The following is a 21143-nucleotide window of genomic DNA, read 5'->3' on the forward strand; positions in this document are numbered from 1 at the left end:
ATAGCTTCAAAAATGGGAAAATGTGCCTCCTTTTGTTGTATGTTTAATAATCTTATCAGAAGAAAATTTTACAACCTCTATTAACATTGTGAGCAATTACTCAATAGATTAACGCAACTAAAGCTAGATATAAACTAGTACTTCCTAGAAACAGCTTTATTAAAATACTGTGTACAGATTAGAGACAGATTTAAGTGTTTATTGTTTTAGGAAGGGTTTTCTATTATTATTTTGTCCTTGGTCTTTCAGAAAGTTTTTCATCCCTAGTATTGCAATGTCTAAGTAAACAACAGTTACCGCATATGGTGAGACAACTTAAGACAACAATCTTGATATATACAAACATTTATTTATGCACATTTTCTAACTAACAAGACTTTTATACTGTATTTATTTAGGGATCTGCATTGTTAATGCAATTTCAAGTATTCCGATTACACCAATTTCGGTGACACCTAGTCTTCTCATTAAGTGCTTTGCCAGAAACTACTTAAGTCAAAGCAAACGCTACCTTTACCTTCCACTAGTTCTGGATAATTACAAAGTGGTAACCGAGGTGAATGTGAGCAACACAATTGGACTTGTTGCAGGACCCTTTTCCCTTCCTGCAATTGGTGTTACAGACTCAAAGTCTTATTCATATAATTCCAATGTATTCAGTTTTAGTAATGTCAGCTTTCCTTTTCCCTGCAGGGCTATAACCATGTAACTTTCCTAGAGTTCCCTGTTCATCAATGCCAAATGTTGCTCCACGATCATCTGCCAAGTAAGACTGGCAAGCAGACAAGTGAGATTGCTTTTTACCTTCTCCAGTCAGAGGAAATAATGGCACTTACTAAGACCGACAGAATGGGTTTGTTGCTACCTGTTACAACCTACAGGCATAAACCACCCATTTCTGATCCAAGTTAGTAAGAATCTATAAACAGCTGACCATAAAGTGATGTTTAGGTACTCTGTCAAATTTCAGTCTTGGCAAATACATGGCTTTGGGGACAATCTGGTCCAAGCTAAGAGTCAGGAGCAGATTTTTGTGCCATGGGGAAACCTGATTTTTAAAATCTGTTTCCAAAATGGGGCTCTGGAATACCTAGATGTGCCAGCAACCACAAAGTCACAGACCCTGGGAGCCTTGAGGATGTCCACAGCGTAGGCTAAGCTGTACACTCAAAAGAAGTTCTAACTTGGATGCAGCGTGCTTAGCTTTAAAAAAAAAAAAAAAAACCAAAAAAAAAAACCCCCCACAAAAACCTCATCAAACTGTACTTCCATGGAACACTTTGAGCCTGACAAGTGCATTTTCCAGTGGAACACTTTTTTGTCAGAAAGCTGCTGTCTAGCTTATAAAAGAAGTCTATATTAAAGTCTGAATGCTACTTCTTTGAGAGGGAGGGAGCGTTCTTTACTTGTGCTTATTTGTAAAATGTCTTTCAAAATAATTAATTTTGAAGGTTAAATTAATTGATATTTATGAGGTGATCAGACACTATAGCAATAAATCCACATAAATAAATAAATAAAGTATTCAAGGGAATAACAATTTGCCTCATGTAAAATCATGGAAACCATCGATCAAATTGTAAAGGCTCTATCATTGTACTTACTTTAAACAGTTACCCACTGTTGTGTTTAATAGAGCATATTTTCCTGCTGATATTATAAGCTATGAATATTAAAGAAGCATTTTATATTCTTCTAAAACTGTTTTCTTGAACACCACTATAAACAGAGTTCAGTTATAAAACCTGATTTGTAATGGTAAAATAAGCAAAAATGCATCTATACAGCCTGAGCCACCTGTGGTGCCCACAGCACCTTCCTTTTATTCCAAGGCCCAGAGGAGGAAGAGAGCATCTCAGGAACAAAGCTGTTCCCATTGCAACTTAAAAAAGACAAGTCTTTCACTTTATTTTAGTGTCACTTATGAACTTGTAAAGTATTAAACGATTTCTGTAGTGGTATGGTGCTGAGAGACAGTATGACTGAGGCCCAGAGTTCCATCAAAGATGTCCAAAATAAACAAGAAATTTTGTATTCGATTAATGATACGCAAGTACAAATTCAGTAGCAAAATGAATTGAATAATTATCAAAATACATTAGTCATCAACTAGAAAAGTCTTAGAACAGCAGAGAGAAAAAAGTTCATCTGGAAGTTCTGATAACTAATGCTTGAGCGTCATAGGTCTGGCTGACAGCATCTGCACGCACCAAACTAGAAGATCTTCTTCAGGAACAACCATGGGGAACTTCCACCCTTATTATGAAGGAAAGCTTTGTCTGTCCTTCCCACCCGCGCGGGGATGGAGCCCAGGCAGGACTGCGGCACCAGCTCCTTCAGACGGACACAGGCGGCCCTGCCCCAGGTCAGTGCTGTGCTACCCCCGGGCTGTGGCTGCAGCTCGGCCTCTGCCTGTCACGCATTCTCAAGTAAATGGTCTCCTTTCTCCGCGGGGCAACACTGACGTCGTCTCACAGAAAGGACCGACTGGGTCCATCCCCTGCTTGCTACTCCTGCTCCCAATGCCCCGTCTCAGCAAGGACAAATGGCTGCCTGGCTCTCCCAAATGGCACGCGATTACCCAGCAGCTGCGGGGGGCTTTGTGGAGCAGGTACACCAACATAAAGCGATGGGAAGGAAATCACGCTAAGCTTGGCAGTGCCTTCTGATCAGATATAACCAGGCAGCGAAGGCACGTGACAGCCAGAGAAGTGAGGGAGGTGTTCAAAAGCCCTGTGTGAAGCCTGCAGCGGGGAACAGAACACCACCCAGCCCAGGAACGGCGGGGGCACCTCCAGCATTGTGGCTGTCCTCTCCAGGGCCCCGGCAGAGACACAGCCAGAGCCCCGTGCTGCAGCCTGCCCCGGGGGTGTGCTAATTCTGTACATCCCGCTCTGCCCTGCCTCTGACCCCTCGAGGAAATTACAGCCCTCTCCCGAAGAAAGCGTTGCCCATCTGCAGCTCCCACAAGAGGAAGAGTTTCTGGCATTGCTGCAAGCAAGGCTTCGGGCGGAAATTTTGTCAGCAGCACTGCCATGCACCAGCCAATGCTGGCGTAACCCAGGCTGAATCAAACCCAAAGCGTGGGTCTTGAATAAATTAGACAGAGAGACCAGACAGAGTGGGCAGAGAGCGGCTGAGAGAGTAAGAGAGACAGCTGATCGCCAGTTACAGCTGAGCTGAGATGCAGGGATACCCGGGAGAGTTTCTAATCACTCCCTCAACTCATTTTTCCTCTCCCTAGGAAAACACACAGGGATTCTTCCTTGCGAGAAAATGTTTAATGAAGGGCTTGTATTAACTATTTGGCTGCAGGGACTAGCATATGTTTAACATAATGTAGGGACCCAATTTTCTGGCAGAAGAGATACAATTTAAAGCAACATCATCAGCCAACAGTTATTTTTAGAGAAGCCTTTGCCTATTTTTCTTCTTACGTGGGTTACACTTACGTGGGGTACCTGCTAAAACTGTACCCAGAATTATTTGCATAGAATTGGAGTGGTGCTTCCATGCTTGCACTGGGAGTTAAGAAGAATGACAAACAGCACCTCAAAAAATGGTAGGCTGGTCTTAAAAATATGGTTGCCTAAGTCTGAATATAACCAACATACGAAGAAATAGTAGCTAAGGCTCCAGAATGTGAAGAGGACAACTTTTACTAGTTGTTTTCCAGAGACACATAATCAGAGCTATACCTTTTGCTGTAAAACAGCTTTATGTACCTTCCTAAACTCCTCAGCATCTCAGAGTAAATGCTAAAAGCACAGAGTGGCCCAGCTCTGCTGACTCTGCTGGAGCTTTACTCAGCTTTCCCACTGAATCAAGAAATTCCATTGTTAGAAATACTCCGAACCTGAGTGGACACGGCCGCGAGCAACCTGATTTCAGTTCACCCTGCTCTGAGCAGGGCTTGGACCACATGGCCTTCTGAAGTCCCTCCCCAGCTAAATGACAGAAGCCAGGTACTTGGTGCACAAATTAGAGGTCGATACCCAAAGCACCTCCTTTTGCTGCACTGGCGCCTACCCCCTCCCTCCAAGGAGCAGCAAGCAAAGCAGAACCGGGAAGGGAAAGTCCAGTTCCCAACGGGACACAGCAGCTAACAGCTACAGCGTGTGACGGGCAGCCTTCCCAAGCCTCCTGCCACCCTGCCACATACCACTCTGCACATGAGAGCCCAGCCAAGCAGCCTGGTGGTCCTTCAGCCTCACCACTTCCAGTCAGCACATCCACAAACTGAGAAACTTAACTATGTGGATGGGATAGAGAAAAAACACAGACACAGGTCTGCATTTAACATGCATAAGCCTCATTTCCAGGTACTCTAAATACTTTAAGCAGGGATTGCTTCTCTGTTGTTTCACTAAATATTAGAAAACAGAATGGTTTTAGTCACTGTGCTCTTTTTCATCATTCAGTGAAGATTATTAAGAGAACTCTTGAAGCTATTTATTTCAATCGTATAAAAGGAAAACCTAGGAAACAATGCTAGACTCTGAGAGCAAACACAAAATTTACTCGCTATTATCCTATAAAGGATAAGCATGCATTTTTAAGCAAAACATGTTTTTTACATACAAAGGATTGCATCTGATGTACTCATTTTTACCATGCAATAAGTGAGCCTGGATGTTTGTGCCATGCCGAGAGCCTAATATGATAACTATTTCTCACTCTGACAGTAAGGATACTGCTGTCCCAGAATCCTGGCTCAGTTCAACTAAAAAAATAACATGCGGAGCAGCTCTACGGGTGTCTTTGGCTCCAGTCTCTGTGCAAGTCAAGAGTTCAAAATGACATGCAAGTTTCCTGCAGCAACACTGAACACTTTTCTAACCCTAACTTCCATCACACTGTGACAGCTAAGTACAGCAATCCAACAACAGCATTTGACATTAAGTGAATTCTTCCGCACTTGCTCTGAAAATCTGCCCGTGTCTTTTGCAGGGACAGGCTCATCTAACCTGACAGCCAGGCATTGTTCTCATTCATAGCCAGGGACAGACGCGTTTCTGGCATGTATTCCCTCATTGTTCCTCTTGAGAATGTCAATGGGTCCACTTTGACACCCAATGTACATGGCTGTATAAGACACGTAAAGTACAAGTGTGCCACCACAAAAAACTATCTGTTGGGTCAGACAAGCATGGCTGGTAAACAGGAGGGATCCAGCAGGTACTTTCTTAAAAAAAAAAAAAAAAAAAAAAGAAAAAAAGGTGCATTCAGGGTACGAGAAATAGCCTTTCTACCCTGGTAGCACTAAATAGCATCCCATGGGAAACAGATGTAACTGTGGGCTAGGGCAATGCTTAGCTCTCCAGATGTCACTTCCAACGGGGGAACAGGGAGAGACCGGGTTACACCTCCCGCACCACTGCCCGCACTCACTATGTACCTGCTAATGGCTATCGGTGGAGGTAGACCTCTAACAATCTCCCAAGAGAAAGCACGCAGGCAAGCTCAGGACCTCCGCCAGCCTGCACTGTGCACTGAGCTGATCAGCAGCACAAGGACTGGCATGGGGCACGCTGGCCAGCCAAGCCCCAAGGCTAGCCAGCCCCTTGTCGAGGCCTTCCCAGAGGCTGCGGGATGAGCTGGTACTACCCACCATCCCCACCTTGGAGCAAATGCAAGCATTTAGGGAGAGTCATAAACCTGACACTTGTATCAGTACTTGTCAGGGAACACCCTTAGGTGTTAAGCAATGCCATTAACTTGTGTTTTAAAGTGCCATCCCTTAGGATACTGGAAGATTTATTTTAGGTAAGATAGCAGCGTTTCTCCTCCCTCCCTTCACAGCACACTGGGTCCTACCCTCTGCCTCTCTCCTTGCTAGGATAGCAATACTGTGTTTTCAAAGTTCAGTTAACTGCATGTCTGCCATAAGGCAACAGGAAAGCCCTCGTGATACGGATCCCACTGTTTTAGTTCACCTTGTTCCTAGCAGCCACTGGTAATTTACTCTGTATACAGGGAAGAGAAAAAGATGAAATATCAGAGGGAAAAAGAAAGAAGGAGAAAAGAGACAGAAAAAAAACATTCCTGAAAGGAAAAAATTTTAGTTTGAAACCTCAGCTGAACATCACTGGATATTCTGATGTCCTCCAGCAAAACATGAGAGAGAGGGAAGCTTGAAAAAGAGGATGAAAATGATTAAGACTGTAGACAAAAGAACTGTGGCTTTCATTTGGTATTTCTGAGGCTTTAATGGTCATGAATCATTTCATAAAATGAGAAGTAGAAAGGAAAACAACAGATTCTCCAGCAAGTCAACATTCAAAATATTCTTCCAGATAAAAGCTAGAACTCCTTCATACTTCAGTGAAGATCTATAAGCAAAACCAGAAGGCACAGGTTTTAATTTAACAGGCTACATTTTACCTCCCAATGTACTGTCCAAAGAAGAGCCCAACTTTACTGAACTGTCACAAAAAAAGCAAATGATTCTTCTCATGCCTCTATCTGCACATCAAGCTTAGCATGAATGAGGCTGTTCAGTAGGTCTGAAATCCTTAAAAAAAAAAAACAAACAAACAAACACTGAAGTGGGAAAGTCAGAATGGATGAGAAAACAACCAAAGGAGACATCCACAATACAAGACCAAAGAGCTACAAATATATTTTCCAGAACAGTGCGATGGTTAATCAGAAACACTCCAGGCCACAATTGTTCCATTCTACAAAAATATTTACTGAGTCTGGGGAGTAAGACCGAAGTGACACACATGCATCTATATCCTCTTCATCTTTAGGGTTCAGCAGGGAGATGAAGAAGAGGAACGAGATGGAAGGTGATCTTATTGCAAAGCGAAAAAGCTAATGATTAATTTCTTACTATTTCCATATGTACACGTCCAAAGATCCCTAGCTCCTAAAGTCTTGTTTAAGTAGAGATGATCTTCTATTAGCCAATGTCTACTACATTTCTATCAAGAGGAAGTTTTCCTGGTGATCCATGTGGCTAAGTAGTTTGCGTCTTGTGTTTTGGGTAGTCTTTGCATTTGGTATTGACTATTCTAATAATCACAGGCTGCTGAGTCCATGAGCTTATTTGAAGCGACCCTTGTCAAAACTTGTACCGAAGTTCATATATAAAACATACAAGTTTGCGGGATGGAAGATGAATGACAATGAAAAAGACTGTCCTAAGTGAGCAGCACTGCTGAGCAATACACCACCGGACAGGAAAATAAGCATACAGAAAAACAGAAGCTGCAGTTTTATTCAATAAGGATCACTGTAAATGAAGCTGACAGATGGACTGTCCCTGCCAAACCCTAACCCGTGATCCTCCCATTGCTCCCAAATAAACTGAGAGCAGCCCTATGCTTACTTCAAGTCTGCATCCTCAAGCCCAGTATAGCCCCAAAGGCTCTGGCACAGCAGTGAGAAGTTGCACATAGAGTAGCTTATCCAGTTAACAAGGCAAACATACCCAGATCAGACTGAATCTGGTGAACAACTTGTGGAACAACCACTGAACACAAAATGTATCCTGCACTGGCTAACAACAGGGGGGAAGTCTACTTTTATAAACCTTAAGTGGACTCTTGATTGGGGAAAGTGCAGCTGTGGTTAGCATCTCAGCCACGTGCTGGAGGCTTCTTCTGCCTCCTCCAAACAATTCTCTCTGGAAACCTGCACTGCAATCTGCAAATTACTGTACCCTGCTGCAACCAGACACGCTCTCTGCAGGAGCTGTTCTTCTCCCCAACCCTTTACGCCTCCCATTTCTAAAGACTGAACACCACCTGTCCCCCCTCAATAAAGGTCAACTAGCCACCAACAAACTGAGATCAGAAAGTCTCCAGAAAGACAACACCACACAAAAGATTAGACAATTCCATTACATATCCATGGAAGAAAATTATTACCTAGAACACAAGGAAAGAAACAAAGCACAATCCATGATACCTCTTGTTTTCCGAGTCAGAGCTGTCGTATACATCTGTTTCTAACCTGCCAAGCAATTAAGTCATAGCCACAAGCAGCCTTACACAGGACCCCTCAAGATGGAGGACAGCAAGGTACCTTCCTATGATGGGACACAAAGTGGCAAACCCAATGTGAAATTCTCCACTGACTCTGCACACAAAGTACAAACCCATCACAGGCCAGCTGTGGCCCATCCTGCAGCATCTGGGTCAGAGCATCAGGCCAGCCCGATATAGCTAAGACCTATGCAGACCAAAATAAATAAAGAAATAAAATCAAATAAATAAATAAAAGAGGGGAAGAAAGGAAAAGAATTACATCCAATCCTGCCCTCCTGATCTTCAATGGCAAAGTGGTGCTTGGTGACAGGAAACCTGCTTCATCCGAGTCCCCCGAGCCAATTTTACAATATTTCCAAAACAATCGTGTTTCATACAGTCCATCAAGAACGCTGCTATACTGCTTATTGTAGCCATTTTTTCTGTTTGCTCTATTTGTGACTTACTATCATAAAATGGGAAAAAAGCATTTCTCTAATGTATTTGGGGGGGGATGTCTGATTCAAATTTCAAACAACAGACACATGGCACTTCAAAACCATTTGTGTCCAGCTACAATATACTATGAGAAAAGGTCACAGAGGGGAAGACTGGCTAAGTGGTTGGTAACAGAATCACATCACCAGCCTAAGACACTCACCAGTAAAAGGGAGACTACAACAGTACCCACCAAAAGTTTTAACCATAGGATGGTTTTTCACAGGCATGCCCCACATGAATTGAGTCCTAATTCTGCACTACGAACTACGCAGGCCCAGAAGTCTAGCCCCATAAATCATAAACCAGAATTGGGATTAAGGCCGTGGCTTTTAAAGAGATGGTGTCTGAATGACAGGATTTGGAAATCTAAGTGGAGAGTACAAGGACTACATAGGCCTGAAGATTATTTACTTTTTACTGTTTTTCTTCAGGCTGAAGAATAACATGGAACTATAACAAGAATGCTAGCATGGGAGCTTTGCATTGCTACTGGCTCTGGATAAAGCAATCCAGTGCAGACTATTGTCAGACAGCTTTCATTAAAAGCATTTAAAAATTTCCATATAGTATTCAAACTAGTATATTCCAAAACGTAATTAAAAACTATTGTAGCAGCCAGGGGAAGACATCTATATGATGAGACCTGAAAATAATGTGTTATTCCCTCTTTAAATATTAGCCCTTCAGCAAGCATTAATAACAGCTATTGCCAGCCACAGAATAGATTCTGTGCTGGCTTCTTGCTTGGTTCCATCTGCTTTCCCTACCCCTCATCCATACATCCTGCTCCCCAGAGAAAGTCACACCTACATCAAATCGCATCATACAGTCCTACTGAAAGAAAGGAAACGTACATGAGAGACAGTGCCAAGATCTATGAACTCATTTCACTCTAGAACTAGATTTCCAAGGATAATGTAATAAGAAAAAAATAGTATCACAACCATTGGCAAATAAATTCAGAGAGGTGCAGAAACTTAACACTACGTGTAGTTGCCAAGGACTTCAGGTTTTACATTAGGATGCACTGGCATGAAGGTTGTTCATCCTCCGTGTAGGCTTTACCCCGTAAGGCGCAGATGACTGGAAGGAGGTTGGCCGTGCCGCCTGGAAGCCAGGTGAGTGCTCCAGCACATCAGGTATTACAGCAACGTGCGTGTATGTTTAATTAAGATTTTTATTCCCCAGTATTCAGGCTGCCTCCTGCTCACAGAGTGACACTGACAAGGTGTGGCACCAGCAGCTGGCCAGAGGTGTGCAGGCCAAAAGCGGTAAGAAAAATGTTTGAGGTTTTTCAGTATAAACCAATATTTACCGGTATGGAAAGTCTGCTTTTCTTCAGCAGGCTTTTAGTGGTAAATATTGGTTTAAAACGAAAACCAGAAGCCTTAATTATATAGTTGAATACTGGAATTATGTTATAGATTTATAAGATTTATTTTATTTCAGGGAGTAGTGATGCATAAAAAGGATCATATCCAACCAAGTTTACTCAAGTAAGCATATCAGTAAACCTGTGGACTTCATTTGGGATGACCAGAAGAAATTGGTCCAAAAAAACTCAATCCTCTGTTGAATAGCTTTAATCCAAGAGTTTTATGAATCACTTTGGAGCCAACTATTCTGTTCTGCAATATTCGCTATCATTTTAACTTAATAAAACCAAAGAAATTAAATCATTCTTGCACAAATGCATTTAATTAGTATCTTAATTAGAGTCATGTCACAATTCAGTTATTTTGAAGAAATTTTAGTTCTTTTAAAATTTCTCCTGAGCTATTTGTTAGGCAAATAATTGCTTTCTTTAGCCATTATACTGAGAAAAGACAGATAAACATGATAAACATTGCTTAAAATATTATTAAGAACTGACTGATCCTCATTAGAGTTTGAGGTCTTTGTCTAGCATCATCAGAAAATGGGAAATCCTAATTAATTCTGAGATCTTTAAGCACAATACTTCTTGTATTCAGTCAAGTACCAATCAAATCACCAGTAAATTATTTTTTACTTCATATTCAAATGATTGAAACATATATAAATGGTTGACTTCAAGTATATATTGTTTAGAAAGAACTTCCCATTCATAGCCAGTTTTGTAGGTTTTATTTCTTTGGAAGTTGACACTACGTTCTTAGGTGTTTAAGGGGTAGCAGGATAATGGCTTGATGCCTTATAATTCAATACATTAACATTTGTGTTAAAGTTTTGGGGATCCAGAGGATAAAAGCTTATTATTTTAACTTGCTGAATCACAAGGGATTCCAGCAACATTTCCATGAATGGAGAATCTAGTTATATTTTGAAATAATTACTGCCTTTATTCTGATTGCTTTCTGATCACTTAGAGGCACCAGCACATAAACACACATTGCCTTAGACCAAGCATAGGTGGCATTACAAGGACTTCATTGCTAACGCCTTCATAGCTGGACCAATTTAAGCTTGCTGCTCATGTAGTTTGAAGTCTTAAAATGAGCACATAAGAGGCATTTCCACATAATTTATAATTATTGAAGTTAAAATATACTTCTAGAATCATGTTATATGTTCGGACAGCTCACTAGCATAAACAGTGACGCAAAGGTCACAAGGATGAAAGCAAACATCTCCTGCAATCAACAGCTTGCAGTAAAAAATGTTAAGTGGGAAAAATCATGAGAATTGAAACAGATCTTAGGCTTCTTCACTTTAACATACAAGACCAGTATTCACACAGAGGCTAACCTCAATATATTTAAATGCTAAAAGACTTTCAATAGTTATTATAATCAAACACGCAAAAAGTCTAAAAGTAAAGGGTTTTCTCTAAAAATGTATCCCCGTGCTCCTAGAATCAGAGCAAGAGTTCATTGCAAAAAGAAAAAAAAAGACTTAGTCAACTACAATAACATGAAAATAAAGTTTCCCAGCATCTGTTATGACTTGTATTACAACTCTCAGATTCCCAAATGTATTTGTACTGATGAACAAGTTAAAAAAAGAGTATGTCTTCTTGTAAAATCATATTTTTAGTGTTTTAGTCCTTCAGTAACAATGAATTCTCCTTGTCTAATGTATATACAGTTCCTGTACATTCAAAATATGTTTTCCATCTGGCTTTCCAAAGAATTAGTTCCAACCTTGTCTGTTAAAATGACAATTCTTTTTATTCATATTGTACAGTACAGTACCACACCTAAGGAAGTGCTCACAATTTCTAAACTGGAAATATGCAGCAGGATTCACCCAACAATGATAAAGATAACTGTGTGTTAACAATCTCCTCCAAGCAATTTGGGAACTCTACAGTCAGCCTCAAATGAGAGTTACAGAAAAAGATCTAACAAGCAACCGAACTAATAATTTGTTTTGTCTTTACTCTATATCTCAGATCACCTGGCAAATTATTACATTCTTGTTAAGAACCTGCTTCCCAAGGGCACTCATTCAGATTTGGAATATTCCAAATAATTGAGCGAGACATAAAATACCTAAAATTGATATTGCCATTATCTCTAGATTTGCAGATTACTAAGTAGATATGTAACTCATAAGTAATACACAATAAAAGGAAGAATCATTGCAAAGTACATAATAAATTGAAGGCTTCAGTTAAATATAAGAATCAACTCCTAAGACTAAATACTTACCCTAACCCATTTTAGATTCCAAAAATAATTAACACTTGAAATATCACCTCTTGATGCACTATTACTACTGTCTAAACAGCACAGTTTTAGAGCAACAGCTACATTCATCAAAGAAATTTCATCCTCAGCTAACGTGCCTCTAACTCCCACCAAGTCAGCACACGTGTGCTAGATGGCATACTCTGTCCCACTGATCAGAAAATGGTGTTTGCCAGTTTGATATTAACTCAGAGTTCTATAATGAGAAAGTTTATTAAAACATCCTGAAGAATAAAGGCTCTTTCTGATAAATATTTTTCCTTATCATCTTTTATTGCTTGCAATTAGTCCTACAGACTTTGCTATATGTCCTCCTCACCTCCTAGAATAGTTTTTGTCACAGGAAGAATCTACTTTGTCCAACTATTTCTCTTGTGACAATGTATAAGGAAATGAAATAAGAGAGTCTGACCCTACAAAATCAGATCCTTGAAAAACAATACCAATAACTTGCATCCATTTTTGCAGCATGGGGACCTAAAAACATAAACCTTTTCCAATCAGGCAAGCATAAAAAAAAAAGCCAAGATTGCAAATCTGAATATAAATAAAAAGCACAATACAAGTATGAGGAAGTTAGCAAGAAATTAAAGCATATTCATCAAGGCCTCTAAAAATAAAGCTGTAATAGCTCCTTTTTGAGGAAATCAGGAAAAGAAAGAAAATATCTCGTATCCGTTACTGAAGCATAACAATGTCCATGTAATTTTTGCTACATTTGCCCTCTGCCTGATGAGTGAAAAATCTGGCTATGGGCTGAAAAGGTGCATCAGAACACCTGAAAAAAGAAAACTCCTTTTTCTTCCAATGTTGCAAGCTTTTCACCTTTACAGTGAACTAAATTTTCCACTGCACACACACGCAATGCCTTTCAGCTGACTTAACAATTATTTTTGCATTGGAAAGGTGTTCCATTAGAATTTGGAAAACAGTTTGCCTGACACAGATTTACCCTTTAAAAAAACACTCTGCTAAGCATATCCCACCATGTTTCATAATGATTTTAAACTCCTGTATGCTTGGACTCACTCATACTAGTACTAGATAGCTCCGATACCAAAAAATGGTCCCTATTCTTCCTCCCACCGTCCCCAGTTCACGAGGAACACCAGATAAGCAAAGACAGTCCACTCGAGCGCAAGAGAAGATGCACATTGCAAAAAGGTTTAAGGTGGAGATGAGGGAGGACAGCTAACGGGAAGGGCACGCAGTGGTCTCCGGGCCTCATCGCTATTCTGCTTTATGCAAAGCACAAGTACGGGACGCGGGAGGAATGCACAAGCCCGCAGTGTGCCTTCCCAGAAGCTAAACTGGCAACCTCCGAGCTGCAGCGGCTCATCCTCACCAAGTATCACCCACCCAAAGGCGAAGCAAGGCTGCAGCACGCAGGGGACCCAGCACCCCGACCCGCGGGCTGCCGGGGGATTCCCCCGGGAGGGCGGCGAGGCTCCGCGCCCGGTGCCCCGGCGCTACCCTGGGACGCTGCGGGCGGTGTCCGACGCCCCCCAGCCCAAGCCGCCCCTCGGCAGGGGCAGACCGAGGCGGGGTCGGGGAGCTCCCCCCCGCCAGCTCCCACCGCAAAGGGGCAACGCATACGGATGCCCGCGCACGGATGCAGACAGATCTACGCCCGCTCCCCGCACCGCGCCGCGGCACCCCGGGAGGGGCCGGCCCCGCACCTACCCTTTGAGCGCGTCGTGCCCGCCGCCGCCCTGCCCTCGCCTCTTGGCCCGGCTGGCCCGGCTCTCCTTGGCGCTCACCCCCTCGGCGTGCCCGGCGGCGGCGGTGCCCGCCTGGGACGCCCACAGCACGGCAACTCCCAGGGCGATCCCCAGCAGCCGCCCCCGCCACATCGCGTCCCCCGAGCCCCCGGGCTGCGAGCGGCCGCCGCCTCCTCTCCGCCGCCGAAGTCCGCCGGTCCCCGCCGCCCTGTCTCCGACCAGCCTCTCCGAGGCGAGCTGCGAGGGGAGAGAAGGGGAGGAAGGGGGGGTTAGGGACGGAGGAAAAGCGGGCGCGGCCGCCCCGCGCCCCCCGCCGCCTGCCCCCGCGCCCCGGCGCCGTCGGCCCCCGGCCAGCCCGACGCTCGCTCGCCCGCCCGCGGGAGGCGGCGGCCGCGGGGGATGGCGAGGGGCTGCCCGGAGCCGCGCGGACTCTACCTTCCCTCCGACAGCATCCGCGGGGGCTCCCGCTCCCGCACCCGCCGCGGACAGCCCCCGGCCGCCGCCACCGCTCCCGGAGCCGCTCCGGAGCTGGAAGCGTATCCCGGGCATGAACCCTCCCCGGCTCCCCGAGCCGGGCACCGCGGCGAGCCGCGGCGGCTGGAGCACGGTGCCCGGCCGGGGCGCGCCGCGGGCAGGGAGCCCCGCGCCCAGCCCGCCCGCCCCGGGAGAAGCCCGCTGCGAGGGGCGCGCACCCGCTGGAGCCGCCGCCGCCGCCGGCTGCCGTTCCCGCTGCTGTTCCAGCTGCGGCCGCTGCACCCACCGCTGCTCCAGCTGCGGCTCCAGCTGCCCCCTCCCTCCTCCTCCTTTTTCCCCTCCTCTTCAAGTATCGCCCGCGCAACACTTTCTCGCGAGAGAGAGGTGAATAAAAATGTCCCCCCCACCCCCGAACCGCCACCCCGGGGGCTCCGGGGGCGCTCGGCCGTGCCTGGGCGGCCACGGCGGCGGGAGGCCGCTGGCGAGCCCCGCGGCGGGTCACCTGCGGCGAGCTGCCGGCCGGGGGCTGCTCTGGGGGATGCTCTGCCCCGAGAGGCTCCCCGGGAGCCGCAGGAAGCGTGCGGTCCTGCCCGGGAGGACGGGGCTCTGCCGCCTCCCCCGGCTGCGGGGGAAGCCGCGGCCAGGCAGCGCTGCCTGCTCAGGTTACCCCGCGGCTCCCGGCGTACGCCGAGGCAGAAGCATTAGCGTCTGGGCTAGTCTTAATGCTGAGCAGCGGAGTAAGTGTGTACCACAGGACCGGGGCGGGAGCTGAAGGAAGGGGACGCCCGTGCCTCCGTCTGCAGATCCATACTGTCCTAGAGGTGCAGCATTTTGCATCTATGTGGTGGCTTAAGAAAAAAACATAATAGTATCTGTTTCCCTTATAAGGCAAAACAGCAACGATGGTGGCTTTACGTTACAGGCTGCTCCAGAATAAACAATGCACTTTCTAGCAACGAGCATGGCACAGACACCGACGCACCGAGCTCTCCTGTACATACTCCTAAATCTGTGCAGCCAGCTGCAGGACAAATGCATGCCTCATCCTTATCAGCGAAGTAAAAACTGCAGGGCTTTTTTTCCGTTATGCTTATGGGCTGATTTAGAAGAGCAAACCACTCCCACCCCTTGAAAGGTAGAAAGTTTTAATGCTGAAAGAATTCGGGGTGGGGGAAGGACACTTAATAGTCAGAGTTCAAGCCCAGGTTATATACCCCAGTCAAAGAGCTCTGTACGGGGATTATCCCACATCAACATACACAGAAAATACAAAACCAAAAAAAGCAAACCTATTAGACTGAAAGTGAATTCTATTTATGCATTCTGCTGCTCCTCACAAATATTTTAGCGGAACTGGTGGATTTCCTAATGTGCAAGTATTTTCATTTTTTTGTTTCATTTTTGGTTTTTGTTCAGGCAAGTACTGATGCTGAACGGTTCTGTGTTATTGAATTGATATTGCAAAAGCTCAGCTGCATGATTTTATAAGCAAGTAGCTGACCCCCCACCCACAGCAGCTGCCAAGCCACCCTGCCCAAAGATAAATGCATGGTGTATCCTGTGCGTTAGGGAAAAAAGGAAGTACCATGTAAGATGTCCTAGTCCCAGGCTCTGTTTACAGGTGGAATGTAACGGTGACACAAAATATGACAGATGCTATTTGAAATATATAGTTTTAATTGGTTTATAGTAGTTTTTATATTATGCATACAAATATGCATTATTCTTCCGAATGCAGAGAAGTAGTTAAACTAGTACAGGAAATGCTGTATTTGTGTGTGCTCACCACAACAGCAGCATTCTAATCATTTTGGATTATTTTTGTCATCAAGAAAAGTGGTGGACTCTGCAAATTACAACACAGTCATTTGATTTTGACGATTCCGCTGTCACTGTTTAACAGTTTAACATGAAAACTTTCAGACGGACACTTAATATACAGGTAAAATGTAGATGTGCAGTGAAATACTATGAGACATTGGCACAAGAAAGAAGTAATGGGATTCAGAGTATGGCTCTTCAGTGTGTCTGAACAAGGCCCAGGATAGTAGCAACCCAAACCTTATACCACTATTTTGTAACTTGTACAAAATTAAATCAAGGGAATTAATTCAATTCTTTAATTCTACATGCAGAGTATTACTGATGTGCAGTTTGCACCATAGAAGTAGAAATTAGAGGTTTCAATAAATGCAAAATGCTCATTTTCCTGCTACAATCCAGATGGATAAATAGGAATTTGATTTTCAAAAGTTTTTCTTGTTTGTCTGCCACATAAGCAGACAAAGATAAGTTGGGTTTTTTTATGCCTATGCTTGTTGAAGAGACAATATAGCATTGTGTAAAGGATTTTGTATTTATTTTGCAGTGGCAAATTAAGACGTGCTCAAAAAAGAAGAGAGACCAGGATAAAGGTGGTAGTAACTGTCCCTGCTATTAGGAAATCCAGGACATGCAGTGCATTGATATACAATTCTCTTCCTTCACTCTCATCTATGTGTACAGCAAAATCTAAACATTTATTTAGTGAATATAGAAGGTAAATGTGTTTAAACCAAACCACTGCAAAAAAAAATGTTGCCAGGGATTTACTAATTATGTTTATAATGTGAAGATAGAGTTTACCAGTAAACAAAAGTGAGTTATGAAAGAAATTCTGGGTTACTATTTACTCAAACATTCTTTCGGTTTCAACATTTTCTGTTTCAACAGCTCTAATTTTCTGGATGAGCTACCAGAAAAATATCTAGTCTGTGTCACAGGTTAATGGGATGATTTTCTCATATCTTCTAGGACATTTTATGATGTATTATCTGGTATCTTGCATGGTTGCAGAAATGTGGATTACACCATATGAAGTAATGTTACACGATATGTAGGCTGCCCATTCATTAATCTAGTGAAATATGTAGCACATCATCAACTTCTGGTCTGTCATTTTAAAGAATATGCTTATATTTTAGAAGTACTTAAATTGTTGACAACTTTAAAATAGTGCCCACCTGGGTTCTCAAACCACTAGAAAAAATACACTGTCACAAGCAAAAGACTTAAAACAACTTTTGCTCTCTGCTGCTGAACAGAGCTACTAGTAAGGGTCATCCACACACTTTCCCACAGCCGCTTGAACCTTTGCAAACATTTGGACTCTGAAGAACATCTAGACAAACAGATTCCTATATGGCCTCCAAAACACTTGTCATCCTCTCCGAAGTTTCACTCAAGAAAAAAACCGAAGAAGCAATTCTGGTCATCCAGTTGATCACCATCTCCCATGACAAACAAAAAGATGAACTCTTAGATTAACTGAGATCCAGAAGCTCAGTGATATTTTAGCTCCTTGATCAAACCCAGAAATAAAAGACACCAAGAACAAGGCATGTAACATCATTGCTACATGCATAGCAGAATTTGCTGTAACACATAAGCAACTATTTTTCCACAATGCCGATTCTTCCAGATGATTTTGAGGATCTTATAGCTGTATCTTGGAGAATGTAGATGGCATGGATTGTGAGGATAGGGCCCAAAATCAGGGGAGGATAATTATTCATAAATTGATTATATCAGGGAATGATAGAGAAGACATAGACTACATTTTGCAGTTAGGTATCAGCTTGGAAGCAATGATCCTAAATATTTACATAACTACACACACACACACGCTTTAAATCAAGTCCAGTACATTCCTCTAGTAAAAGACACGCTCCTAGCTAGCCATGCCTTAGTGCACCTCCCTGTGCTTATCAACATCATGTACATAAATCATTTTATAGACTAGCTAAATTATTAAAATTTAACTGATTGTCAGAGAAATACCTGTTTGTCCTGCTGTTCCATTTTCATAAAAACATTGAACAGAAGTTTCCAGTGCTGACGATCTTTGTGTTCAGTAGCAGCAATGCGAAGTACTGGTCTCCCTCCTTCCTGGCCTTTACCAAGCTGGTCCTCTTAATCTTACACAAACATGCCTTCCTCTCCTCCTGTAGGATGCTTATTCAGAATTTTCGTGTTTTAGACGAATTATTTTGAACTGTTGCAAACAAACAAAAAAAATATTACCACTGGAAGTACTGTGATAGAGTTGGGAGTTCATTTCATTTAGGTTTTTTTATTTCAATTGATAGGAACTTTTGCAATAATTGTATTTTTTGATCTTTAAATTTACTCCAACCCAAGTGAGCAAAAATAAGTATGTCCATCTTACGTATTTCTTTATTAAGAAAGCCTTGATTATGCCAATGAAAACAAATAGTGTGGGAAAGTTTTGGTGTGTGTATTTTTTTTAAGTACATTACAAGCACAAACAGTAATTACATCCAGACAACCAATTAACTGGTTTAAATCTTTAAAAAAAAAAGGTAACTCAAAATAAAACAAACTGTCATCCATTTTTCTTAATGCTGTTTGGTCAGACAAGCTGTGATAACTAGCTATGAAGTCCATTAACGATAGCTTTTGGGGGACCAATTTGACTTAAGACTTTTACTTCATTTTTACGAATGGTTTATTTGAACTTTTCATCTGCCAGCTGAGTTTATAATGATGGAGGGGGAAATCCAATGTACATTAGCATATAATTCCATGATTTGTGATACTCTGCAAAGTGTTGAGACAATATTTCTGTAATATTATATGAATTAAAAGAAGGCCTCTCTTGGTTCAGACATTAGGAGCCTATGTGCTTCTGGGGAAATTCCAGTATTTTATCTCACTTGTATCCTAGATGACCATAGACCTATTACATTTTATACAGATTCAGAACACGTCTCTCCTATTTATGCCTGTATGGAATAGTTTTAGCACAGAATTTATATTGTTTTAAACAAAACAATTCCTTTAATTTACAAGAACAAAGTGAATTTTGATATCACCCCACCGAAAACTGTAGAAGTCAAACAATAATTGGATTTTTCCTTCCTAAGATCTGAATGAAACAGATGTTCTTACTCCTCTAAAACACCTGGATTCTTCACTATCAGGGACAAAGAAAGCATGAGGAAACTCCAGAGGTGCCCTAATTCAGACACTCCCTTCTCAGTACTATTTTTAGGAAAGTTCTGTACCACATTCATAGCTATTTTCTTTTCTAAAACTAGGTCTCATTTTAAATCAATCCTTACCTAGTAAGAGTGAAACTGTTATACTATATCTCCATTTACTAAAGACATATGAGATTACATTAACAGAGTTATTCATGGGAGTCATAAAGAAAAGATAACTAAACCAGAAGAAATCCTCCTATGACTTCTATTCTGTCCTCCAGGAAGGGGAAGCACAACCTATTTTTGTAAGACTAGTGTTGAATAGAAATACAACTAAAATACAGTGGAATGGATTTTTTTTTTTTTAATCCAGTCTAATACAATACATATATTGACATATTTAATTCTATGCATACAGCTAGAAAACCTAAAGTTTAACAATAGCAATTGTTTCTTTGATTTAAAAAGAAAAATTTTAATCCAGCCTTAGTGCAAGAAAAGGAAATATATATACTACTACTTTCTGTCAGCTATAACCCTGTCAAATTTAATGGGAACTTTGCCAGAGTAAGTTGCAAGCTGAGTTTCCTCAATCTTACATTTGTCCCAGATGACCTCTTAAATCCCACCTGTAAGCTCAGAAGCAAAGTGAAACAAATTTCATGGCTTAGCATGAAGTGCCAACTGCTGGGTGAATTTTGAGGCTAAGACATTGAGCAAAACGGATATGGCTTTTTATTAGAATTAATACATTCCAAGTGGGTGGAAATCAGTAACTAGGAGCCTCCTCTTGTAGCTCTCATTTATGCAGAACTCCCTACTGACTCGAACAAAGACAGCTGAATCAGGCCCTACATTCCTTCAAACATTGTGTCAGCAAGGGATTGGGTGTCTCTGCCTCTGTTTTCCATCCCAGTGTTCCTCTAGCTATGAGATGTCTCGGTTGATAGGGAGTTGCCCCATGATGCAGTTGAAATAATAAAATAGGTAATAAGAGACCAGGGATTAGACTCTGAACCCACCACATTCCTTTTGCAAGGCCTTTCCTTTGAGAAATAACACTATGAGAGCTGTATGCAATGCTCTCATAGAATCAATGATGAATTTAGGTGGGAAGAGACTTGTGGAGGTCATTTGGTCAGTCCCCTGCTCAGAGCAGGACCAACTTAAGAGTAGGCTGCTCAGGCCCTATCCAGCTGAGTTCTGAATATCTCCAAGGATGGACACCACTTTTCTGGAGTAACTACTCCATTGTTTTACAGCCTTCATTGTGATTAATTTTTCTTAATACTCAGTAGGAATTTCCCTTGTTAGAATTTGTGCCTGTGCCTCTCATCCTACCACTGCTCACCACCCAGAAGAGTCAGGCTCTATCTCCTCTACATCCTGAAGACAGCAGTAAGATCCTCCTTAACCTTTGCTTCTTAAGTCTGAGTGAGCCCTTTCCTCAGAGAACCTCGCTTTAGCCCCTAACCATCCTGGTGGCCCTCCGCCAGGCTCACTCCAGGTGTCAATGTTTTTTTGTTTTAGGGGTGAGGGGTTTTTTTTTTTGTACCAGTGTGCCCAGAGCTGGATACAGTACTGCCGATGCAGTTTCTCAAGTACCAGAGGAGGGGGAAGAACGACTTCCCTCCACTGCCTGCTTACACTCCCACTAATACAGCCCCATATGCAGTTGCCCACCTTCACTGCAAGGGCACGCTGCTGACTCACGTATGATAGCGATGGGTCTCCAGCCGGTGAATAGTTCAGTACGGCTCTGATCTGCACTTTCCTTTATTCAGTAATTTTCCAAAGGCTGACTTCATTTCCTGA

General features: G+C 42.8%; 1 protein-coding gene across 2 annotated transcripts in view; it reads right to left on the reverse strand.

Annotated features, from left to right (window-relative positions):
• Positions 1-14581, reverse strand: part of FBN1 (fibrillin 1) — a 158170-nt gene extending 143589 nt beyond the window's left edge. The window contains exons 1-2 of one of the 2 annotated variants that reach the window (XM_075506079.1): positions 14562-14581; positions 13832-14106 (exon numbers count right to left, since the gene is read on the reverse strand). In XM_075506079.1, coding sequence (XP_075362194.1) covers positions 13832-14001 — 170 coding nt within the window. In that variant the 5' untranslated portion in view covers positions 14002-14106; positions 14562-14581. Of the gene's footprint in view, positions 1-13831; positions 14107-14304; positions 14388-14561 lie in introns of those variants that run through there. The other variant, XM_075506078.1, reaches the window with a different exon arrangement.
• Positions 14582-21143: the final 6562 nt, after the last annotated feature.

The sequence above is a fragment of the Mycteria americana genome, chromosome 6 (genome assembly GCF_035582795.1).
Source record: "Mycteria americana isolate JAX WOST 10 ecotype Jacksonville Zoo and Gardens chromosome 6, USCA_MyAme_1.0, whole genome shotgun sequence".
Lineage (NCBI taxonomy): Eukaryota > Metazoa > Chordata > Aves > Ciconiiformes > Ciconiidae > Mycteria > Mycteria americana.